This window comes from Sinocyclocheilus grahami, unplaced genomic scaffold (assembly GCF_001515645.1).
Source record: "Sinocyclocheilus grahami isolate Dianchi unplaced genomic scaffold, SAMN03320097.WGS_v1.1 scaffold608.1, whole genome shotgun sequence".
Classification (NCBI taxonomy): domain Eukaryota; kingdom Metazoa; phylum Chordata; class Actinopteri; order Cypriniformes; family Cyprinidae; genus Sinocyclocheilus; species Sinocyclocheilus grahami.
The window spans coordinates 830,560-841,920 of NW_015505787.1; the positions used below are offsets into that span (position 1 = coordinate 830,560).

Below are 11,361 nucleotides of genomic sequence, written 5' to 3' on the forward strand. Positions count from 1 at the left end.
CACAGGTTAGGGGGCATGAATGACGGGAGACAAACACATCTGCTCAGTCAACTAGCAAAAACACCTGATGCCTCACTGGTAATAAACTGCAAACGAACACCATTCAGTTTTAACAGCAATAATAGAAAAGTAATTTTTTTTTTCTGACATGTACCACGAATCCTTTATATTTGCATTGCACTCCAATGTTTTTTTTAAAGTTTACGAAGCATTTCAGTCAGGTTTCAGGGCCCATCATAGAACAGAGACTGCATTTAGAATTACAAATGACTTGCTTCTGGTATATGACCAAGACTGCATTTCACTCCAGTTTTACTAGATCTTAGTGCTGCTTTTGAAACTATAGATCAGGGGTGGCGAACTCCGGTCCTGGAGAGCCGCAGCCCTGCAGAGTTCAGCTCCAACCCTAATTAAAACTCACCTGCCTGTAGCTTCCTAGTAACTGTTCAGACCTTGATTAGCTTGTTCAGGTGTGTTTGATTAGGGTTGAAGCAAACCTCTGCAGGGCTGCGGCTCTCCAGGACCGACGTCCGCCCCCCTGCTATAGATCATGACATACTCTTACACTGATTAGAAATTTGCTTTGCCTTAAGCTGGTTTAGAATTGACCATTACTAAGTTGTTTGTTTAAATGTGGAACTAGCAAATCTAACATTGGTAAGTATGGGGTGCCACACGGATCTGTGTTAAGCCCCCTGCTGTTTTCAATATACTGTATATGCTGCCCCTTGGAAATATGAACAACAAATTGGATTAGGTCTGGTTCTCTTCAAGATTTTTTCTCCAACACCTCACCACCTTGACACGGTCACCTGGACTGCTCACTGGGCCTCAATGAGATTAAATGTAAGATTCCGGTTCATAAGAATCATTGCAATTGTAATATTGCAACATGCATTTTCTGTAAAGCTGTTTTGAAACCATCAATATTGTGAAAAGCGCTATACAAATGCATGTGGAAGCACTGATTGATTATACTTAAAATGACCATTCAGTACTATGGTAAATATTTCAGTACTTGAAAATAAGACCAATTCCCTCATTAAGCAATTTTGGCAAATCTTAAAGATAGGAAGGTCTGGAATTTTGCTATATTTCATGATTTTTTTAAAAAGGTGGCAGAAATACACACTAAATGATCAAAAAAGCACTGTACCATTGACTCCTAAATCACACGGATACATTATTTCTCTAAACATTTAGGCATTGCAATTTTATACCATACAGATGAGAGAAAAATAGATTCTGATCAAACTGCTTCCTGAGGCACTCATAAATGTTCCATGCCTGTTTAAACGTTCTCTGTTATGAGACTGTACACGGTCGAAACATACTGTTCAACACCACAGGAATTTTGAAGGAGAACAGGTAGATGCCCGAGCCCTCATTTCTGTTTTATCCACTTGAAGTCTGTTGAAAGCAAAAAACGGCATACCTCTTTTTAACATGCCACATGATTCAATATAATCTTCCGGTCTGTTGGACAAATAAAATGTCAAAGGCTATTGCTATGTTTAGTGGCAAATAATAAGTATGATCACTAGCAATAGTGATGGTTTCCTAAGTAACTCTAATAATACTTCTTTGTGTACTTCTAAAGGAACGTCGTAAACATTAATTCTTGAGTGGTTGAATCGTAAGTCTGTTCTCTGTTGACGTGGTGTATGAGAGTATGCTGTAGCCACGGGCGTCTTTAGCATTCATAAACACTGCTGATGGATGTAGGCGAACAAAGATGTCCTCATGAAATGAAAAACTAATGTATGCAATGCAAAAAAGACGTAGAAGCACTAAGCAGCACAAACGCACATACACACTAAATAGAGGACAACAATGTCAAATAATATAAGTTTTCCCACAGTGAGAAATAAATCTAATAATTGTTTGTAGAAAGTGTAAGACATAAGTCGCACGTTTAATTGGTTCCATTGCATCGACGGGCTCCTCCCGTGGGCAGTTGTGCATTAAATATGTGCTTATGAGAATATGCTTGTGTGTTTTTCTGAGCTAATCTCCTCTACGCTGTTCAAGATGAACTAGTGTCAGCAAATGGGCAAATTATACACCTACAATTTATAAAACAACAACCTACGGAAACACTCCAGGGACAGCGGTCAGCACCTTCATAGAAAACACTAACCTGGGTAGAGCTTTGAAAACATAATTCAGTTTTTATTCGGTTGAGTCATAATAAACATTTTAAGAGGGCAAACTACCATAAAGCAGTGCTTCCTGTAGTGTCATTTAAGTATTAATTATATACTATTATAGTTTTTATTCACATTTGGAATATTTTCCATTTTTTTTGTGTGTGTGTGTGTGTGTGTTTGTCATTTTTATTATTAATATATTTTTTAAATATATATTTCTGGTTAGCTTCATTTCAGTTTTAATAAATTAATTTTATTTTAGTTTGTTGCCAAGGTAACATTATTTAAAATTGTATGTATAATGCATATTTTATTTTTATTTCAAGTAATACAAAATATTTAGCTTTAATTAAAAAGTGTTAACACCAGCAACAGCCAATCCGATTTTACCAACATCTCTGCACCTGTTGCCCCCTACAGGTCAAGGAACAGGCTCGATCTGTCTCAATCTATACTTAGAAACAAAGAAACGCACACGATCTGTCTATCTGAGAAGTCTATCAGTTCATAGACACAAAGATTCTGATCTCCAACAAAATATCTATGTTGAAGCTGCACTCAGTTTTTATTAGTTTCAGACTTTTGACTATAGGTATTAAGTCTGGTCCACTTTGCAGTTTTTCTGGCCATGAATCATCTAGGAAGAGACTGTCTGACTGATATGTGAAGTAATTTACCACAGTTAGCATTTTATGTTTAATGTGTTTAGGTGTGAGTACATCTGAAATCATTGGTACTACTACAATAATAATAATAATAATAATGCAACAATTTATGATAAAGGTTTTACATATAATAATAGTGGACACTCGCCATTTTTTTTTCTCTACCTGAGGTAGAGATCACACTTCCATTGGACCATCAGTATAGATTATAACTCTTTTAAACACATACGCACGCACACACACACTTTCCCTTAAGCCCATCTCAAGCATTCACAGCCCCTTGTATGTCTAGAACTTGTTTAATGACACCTCATGAAGGTATTTGGTTGGAAAAGTGAGAAGGGTTGGGTCTTCAAAAGAAGGATTTCATCATAGAGGAGGAACAGTCACACTCAGACAGCTGCTGGGCTTAGCACCCACTAATAAAGCACTAAACATGACAACCATTTTCACCTGAGTGATGGTAAATCCACTTCACTGATGGTAAACCCTATTTTAACTTGTGCTATCAGCCAATCCAAATAGACACGGACTAATTTTTATTGGTCCGCGATCAAGTCACATGACCTTTCACTCACCAGAGTAACTATGGCACACTCAGCCGTGAGCTGGGCGGCACTGAAGAGTGTACGGACGAATTTGTAGATCTGTTTCTGTTCTGGGTCGTGCTTGTCATAGTCTGACGGCATCTCCAATTTCTGTGGAAAGAGGAAGTTTTAGAACATTCTGGCTTGTTCAGGATGTAATTAAACATCTTAGAAATGAGCTGCAGAAATGAAACACTTACTGAAAGTGGATGAAGTTTTTCATCAAAAATGTCTAACAGCATCCGCCCGTCCGCATTTCTGAAAGGAGAAGGGTGAACTGAAATTAGATTAGGGAAGACTGGTACTTATTCTAAGCTGTATTCATATAAAGAATTAAAGAACTAGGAAAGAGTGTTGTGATACATTTTCAGTGTTACTAAAACCTTGTGTAAAAGTTATATTTCAACAGCTCTGAAGCCTTAGAGTTTGAAGGTTATAAAGCATTAAGGGCTTATATGGTATTACAGCTTTAAGAGGAAAAAAAAGACAAAGCCAGAGACAGAAAAAAGACGGATATAAAAGTATTTAGACAGACAGACAGACAGACAGACAGATAGATAGAACACCTGATCTGATGAGAGAATTGAACATACCTGTTCCTTATGTGGTAGTATATTGCGAGGGCAACACTGCAAACAGAAGAAATAGCAGAAATAAATTGATATAACGGTAGTCAACAAGATGAAGCAGCATTAAATTCAAGCACAAGGGGAAGTAGTATATAGCATTATCTTTTGTATTGCACAGCTTTTGCGTTGTCCTCACTACCTGTACAATGAGCATTTAAAGGGTTAGTTCACCCAAAAATGAAAATTCTGTCATTGATTACTCACCCTCGTGGTGTTTCGAAACCCGTAAGACCTTCGGTCATCTTCGGAACACAATTGAAGATATTTTTGATGAAATCTGAGGGCTCTCTGACCCTCCCATAGACAACAAGGTAACTACCACGTTCAAGGTCCAGAAAAGTACCAAGATGATCGACAAAGTAGTCCGTGTGACATCAGAGGTTCAACTGTAAAGTTACGAAGCTACGAGAATACTTTTTTTGCACAAAGAAAACAAAAATAACGACTTTATTCCACATTTTCGTCTCTACTGCGTCACTTTGGACGCACGTTCACGACAGTATGATGACGCGAGCGTGTGGCGGCGCTAACCCAGATCCGCATAATGACGTCATCACGCCGGATCTGGGTCAGCACCGGCGCCGCCACACGCTCGTGTCATGGTACTGTCGTGAACGTGCGTCCAAAGTGACGCAGTAGTGACTACTTTGTCGATCATCTTGATACTTTTCTGGACCTTGAACGTGGTAGTTACCTTGCTGTCTATGGGAGGGTCAGAGAGCCCTCAGATTTCATCAAAAATATCTTAAATTGTGTTCTGAAGATGAACGAAGGTCTTACGGATTTGGAACAACATGAGGGCGAGTAATTAATTACAGAATTTTTATTTTTGAGTGAACTAACCCTTTAAGAATATGCTGTTCTTTTTTATTAATCTGTAGATCAGTAAATTATATGGCATCAAAAAACATACTACAGTATGTATGATGAAACGGGCAAAAAATAGGTGGATTTTTGTAAATCATTCACAAAACTATTCCAGTATAAATGAACAGAATTTAATGCCACAAGGGGCCTCATTTACAAAGAACAAATTTCTTTGTAAATCCATATGTTGTACCATATCAGTTATCACAATATTTTCTGGTTCGTTTCGTATATGCATTGGCCAATATTGGATATGTGATTATGCATGCTCATTTTTTACATTAAAATGACCTTTGCTGTCATCTAATGCATCACTCATCTTTAACGACACTAATCGTTTATTAACATTGTTAAAACTTTAGCAAGTTTATCATACTGTACTGTAATGTGGTGACATCTAATCACTGATTTAACATTTTAGTTCGATGATGGTGATTATTATTATTATTATTATATAGATTGTATTTATTCAATTAGTACTGTATAGCATTTTTATATTGACCATTTATTGGTTATTAGCCATAAAATGAAAATAGTTATTGGCTTACTACCTAACATACCTAAATTCATAAAGTGTTGAGATGAATGTGATCAGTGGAACTGACTGGCAAATTATTCAGAAAAAAAAGTCACTTTTTTAAATCATAGACTCACTTCCACACTGAATCTGTTCAGTGGTTATTATTTATCAATGATACAATGTAACAAGTTGCTAGGCCCAATTTCCAAAGGCTCCAGCCATGCTTTTGAAAACCAAATTCTCTTTCCACACCCACATTTAGATATCCGTCATAAACCAATCATGCACATTTCGATCAGTTTACGCTGAGGGTTCAAGTACCATTTAATGGTGTATTTGAGGTTGGGTTGGCTGACGGTGCTGTCGTCCAGGAAGATTGTCGAACAGGAGCTGTACTTGCGTCTCATTGGACCAGACGGATGTTGCTGAAACACAAGGACAAGCAGAGTGCAAAATGAAATGTCAGTTATTCTTAAACACACACAGATTTTCAGCAAACAGGCTGAGAATTAGGCCACCTGTAAGCCCCAGAGAAGCTATTATCATCTCATTTATACCTGAGTGTTTCTCTGTGTGTGTGTGTATACACGTTAGTGTGGGTTAGAATCCCAATCCAGTACAACATAAACACAGTCATTGTATTATACAGGATTTCAAACTGATAAGCAACATTAATAATGCAAATAAATCATTACAATGTCAAAATAGACACAATATCACAAGTTTAAGCAAATAAATACAGCAATGGGCAAATATTTACCTTTGACTCCGCAATGTGTGTTAACTTGCAAAGTAATAAAAGACATTAAAACAGGAACAAAACATCAGCTATTCATTGCATTTTGTGTATGAATAGCATGCGCCAATGAAATGGAAAAATAAAAAAAATCAAGTTATGCATATTAAAGGAACGGTTCACCCAAAAAATAACACTTTGCTGAAAATGTACCCATTTTTTTCAACAATGGATCCTCTGCATTGAATGGGTGCCGTCAGAATGAGAGTCTCAACAGCTGATAAAAACATCACAATAATCCACAAGCAATCCACACAACGCCAGTCCAGCAATTAATGTCTTGTGAAGTGAAAAGCTGCATGATTGTAAGAAATAATTCCATCATAACTTCCAACCATCCCTTCTGGCCAAAACACAAGTCCATTATCCATAATAGTGCTTCTTCCAGTGACAAAATCCATCCCCTGTTAACCCTTTCACTTCAGTTTTGGACTGTTTTTGCTTGTAAACAGTGCTTGATCTGTGCATATTTCTCTCCTGATTCAGACTCTTTTTTTTACTGAATAAAGCAATATTATGGATTATGGACTATGGAATTTAACTGAAAGCAATAGTCTGAAATAAAAAAAATAAAAATGAATTAATTATGGATTTGTTTTGTACAAACATGCAGCTTTTCACAAGACATTCATTGATGGACTGGCTTTACGTGGATTACTTGGGGATTTTTGCGATGTGTTTATCATCTCTCATTCTGACGGCACCCATTCACTGCACAGGATCAATTGCTGAGCAAGTGATGTAATGCTTTCTCTAAAACTGTTCTGACGAAATGAACTCATCAGCATCTTAGTTGACCTCAGGGTAAATGTTCAGCAAAGGAGGGTGAATTATTCCTTTAAAACATTTATACAGAAGGAAAGAGTTGATCAGAAAAGCAATGCTGTTACTGATGCAACACAAGCCCAGAGACTCATGCAATACTGGTTTCTGCATTCTCATGTGGTTGAGTGTGGGATTTGATTAGTTCTGTGGGTGTTGTGTCACGTGAAGAGATGTCTTTATTGCAGACACAAGCATTATGAGAAACAGAAAACACAATCAATTGATGGCATGGCTGCTGCTACTTACATGGTTGACGTACAGACTTTTTCGTTTTTCCCGGACTGTAAAGAGAAACGCATAATTAGTAACACTAGCACAACAGCCAGTACAATTAATTAGACAAAAAGACAAGGGCGAATATTAAAGCGATGTCAGTAATATAAAGAGGTAAGTAGTATATAACAATCTGAGGTCTTAAACTATTGGATGCTATTTCATTAACAGTTTGGTGCCAGAGAAAATGTGCTGGAATTAAACTTTCTCTAATGTTTCTCTCAAAATTTATTTTAAAAACTGGTTAATCTCTCATAGAGAAACATCTGAATGTTAGCATAAAGTCTGGTCCACTTTGGAGATTACTTTAGTCAAGAACTACCCAAAGTATTCTTCCGTTTTGACTAGGGCTGCGACGATAAATCGATGCAGAATCAATTCGTGGATTGTTTCTGAGATCTTCCAAATGCATCGCGATTCTCTCTGGAATCGATTCTGAGCTCAGATTTTAACAGCAGATGGCGCTCTAATCTACTTTTTATGCACACACGCATGAAGAAGAGCACTGAAGAGTGCTGAAGTGCGTTCGGCTGAGTCATGTAATTTCACCTCGGCTCAGAATGCTTTAATGACGCTAAACACAGCCCCCTTGCAATTCGCTTCAAACTTTTCGAATTTTATGAATGATTATTTTAGGTTCAAGTGTGTGTAAGGATTTGGAAACAAGCAGAGTACGGCTGTTTCTAAAGCACGCAGCACCATCTGCTGTTCAAAACTAAGCTCAGAATCGACTGGAGAAAGAATCGCGATGCATTCGGAAAAATCTCAGAATCGATGCCGAATCATTTCTCGATTCGTGATGCATCAATTTATTTTCCCAGCCCTAGTTTTGACGCAAACGATCAGCATCAAATGAACACAGTCTTTAATAGTACATTATTTTATTTTCATGAACACAGGTGCTTGACACGTGCACTAGAATGTATGCTTGCCGCGTTAGACGGTGTTGACGGTGATACCGGTGTTAAGCCGCAACACTGGTTACGTCACTTGCCCACCGCGTCACCGACCCCACCATCGTTTTGATTTTTTTATAGTAATAAAAATCATTTAGTTCAGTAAAGGAACAGACACTACAATTAAAAACTGAACGTGGCTGCTCAATGCAGCGTGCCGAACGACAGTCGCATCACAGATCACATTTCATTTCTCCAGTGAGGAGAGCGAGTCCAGCTGACTGACAAGAAGAGTGAGGTGAGGTGAAACAGACAAGACGATGACAGATGATTTAGTTTCGAAACGAAATGCAAAAGCGCCTTTTTGGCAATATTTTGGATTTTGAAAAGCCTGTTGATTTTTGTCATTTATCTAAGGTGATTTTGGAAGTTTTTTTAAACATTCGTTTCTTATTTAATTGGTTCCACAGTGTTACCAGTGTTATTTAAACTGTGTTTAATTAATTAATTAATTTTTTACATCAAGGTGTATGCTGTGCCTCCAAGCTTTCTTACTCGTTTTGCTAATAAACATTCTATGTTTCTTATTTATTTGGTTATATATTATAAATGTTTACTTAGCCTATTTCCAGTTTTGTATACCTATTTAAACTTTATGTAAGTTATTGATTATTTTATATTAGGCATAGCCTGCCCTATAGCATGGTGTATTTTTATTTGTTTTGTTAATAAAAGTTTTATGTTTTATATATACGCTAAAGAGAGTTTGACATTGTATTTTGTTGTTGCATTCAAGCAATTGACGCAGAACTGCCGCTAATTCGAAAGTGAAAGTAAAATGTGCACGGCGCTTTTAAGCTATTTAAAGCGAAGGAAAGCGAGGAAAAGAGGGAACATTCAAACTAACTAAAAACGAAAAATTGCTTTACTCCAAATTGCCACTTTTGAGACTTGCTGAGAAATATGGTGCTGGCACGCGGGTGGTCCGCAGGATTGTACTCCATGTTGAGCTCTGAGGAGAGAAAAAGAGAAAGAAGATGTATTATTCAAGACTGAGCCTTGAGTTCCTCTAGTATTACTAGAACATCCCAAAAAATTATAATATATTTCTGACAGGATGATGGTAAAGATTTAGTCAGACAAGCCACAACACGCAGTGGTTGTAACCAGTGTTTGAACTATACCGTGGACTTTGGGGGAGCCCACTTGTTTGTTTTTTTTTATAAAGGGGGGGTTGGGGTTTGTGCACGTGCAATGACTTACAAAGATACATAACAGCTACAAGTGTATGCACTACTTGCTTTATGCAAGTGCTATATAGGTGAAATCCCTATACAGGATTTACCCTATTATACTTTATCCACATGAATTGATAGGTGAAACAACAAACCCACCCACAAATAGTCTATAAACAAAGCATCTTTCAGTTCACATAAAAAACAATTAAAGTTACTCGTCGTCAGGCTACAGAAGAATACCATAATTCCTCCGTTCAAACAACCCAGCCACAACACATAATTGCGAATAACATGCCTTAGCTTAACACAGAATCGACCACAGAGTCCAACGTTTATATTTTTTCTACGAATCTTTGAGTTAACATGTACTAAACATGAGTGGAATGTGCCCCCACACCTTGATGCTCATGACAAGAATAGCATGTATAGTTATCTTTATTGAAGTGAATTAGGTTTAAATCGCCGTCATGCATGTATGAATGATATTTTTGCAATTTTACACATAATAATCCACGATGATCACATTACACAAAACTGAAATTGCATGTCAAAATAACACATTGTCAATATTTTTTGAGACCCCCCAAAATTTTACAAATCACATTTTCAGGGGAGCCCATGTCTTATTAAGGGGCTCCCCCGTAGTTCGCACCCTGGTTGTAACGTGCACACAACATTGAAATACAGAGATACATGAAATAATTAGAATTAGCAAAATTCTGACCGTGTTGAGAACAGTGTAATTTATATACTATCACAGTATTTATTATTATTTTGATTAACCTTCCATATTTTCAGTTTTCATTTCGATTTTAATTTAAGCTTTAATTTTATGTGATTTTGTAATTTTTTTTAAATATTTTTATTTAGCTTTATTTTTTTATTTCAGTTTTAGTAATTTCAGTACTTCAACTTAAAATGATTTTAATTTCAGTTGATTGACAAAGCAAGAATCTAACTATTCAATCTAATACAACTATATAATTTATTTTATTACAGCTTTTTTTTTTATTACAACAGCTGATTTTAGCTTTAGAATGGAATACTATTACATAATAAAAGTATGTGTGTTGGCATGTGTTTATATTATACACTAAAAAATGCTGGGTTGTTTCAACCCAACTTTGGGTCAAAAATGGTCTAACCCAACCGTTGGGTTAAATTTTTTAAATGAAATTTTTAACCCAAAAGTTGGGTTAGACCATTTTTGACCCAAAGTTAAGCAAAGTTAAGCATTTTTTAGAGTATATATATATATATATATATATATATAAACAAACATGGTTTAGCAATATGGTTATTATTCAGTACAATAAATACTGCATATAAATTATATAAATATTGTAAAAATAGTGGTATGTTATTACCATGCTCTGTCATTATGTCAACACTGGGGGCAGACCTATGACTATGGGAACCAAGGACAGTTAGACTACAACCCTTATTCCACCACTAGTTTTTATTTTAATTTTACAGTAATATATACTACAATATACATATTAGATTAGTTTTTTATATTTTGCATTTATATTATAGTAATATTTATTATTTTATTTCATTTAATTTCATTTCTCTGCCACCAATTCTCATCAACTCATCACTGATCGAATTATTGATAATTAATCATTTTTTTTATTTTATGTCATGTCATTTAATGTCTGCTACAATTCCCCTTATCACCAATACAGAGACTTGAAACTTCCTTTCCTTCTCCGTTTTCCAACCCAGACCTTCAGGCAGATATACAGTATAGTAATATTTATATAATTTAGAATAACTGTATTTTTTAATTTTATTTTTGGTTTGTCATCATAAATACAGAGACTTGAAACTTCCTTTCTGCTCAGTTTTCCCACAAATCCCCACCTTGAACTTGCAGCAACTAACACACACACACACACACACACACACAGAC

General features: G+C 36.1%; 1 protein-coding gene across 1 annotated transcript in view; it reads right to left on the reverse strand.

Annotated features, from left to right (window-relative positions):
- The window catches only part of LOC107557565 (cyclin-Y-like), a 57,044-nt gene that overhangs the window by 4,307 nt on the left and 41,376 nt on the right, over positions 1-11,361 (reverse strand). The window contains exons 2-9 of the mRNA XM_016241039.1: positions 9,152-9,220; positions 7,597-7,600; positions 7,286-7,322; positions 6,179-6,202; positions 5,740-5,843; positions 3,996-4,031; positions 3,603-3,660; positions 3,394-3,513 (exon numbers count right to left, since the gene is read on the reverse strand). Of these exons, the coding sequence (XP_016096525.1) occupies positions 3,394-3,513; positions 3,603-3,660; positions 3,996-4,031; positions 5,740-5,843; positions 6,179-6,202; positions 7,286-7,322; positions 7,597-7,600; positions 9,152-9,220 (452 nt within the window). The remainder of the gene's footprint in view (positions 1-3,393; positions 3,514-3,602; positions 3,661-3,995; positions 4,032-5,739; positions 5,844-6,178; positions 6,203-7,285; positions 7,323-7,596; positions 7,601-9,151; positions 9,221-11,361) is intronic.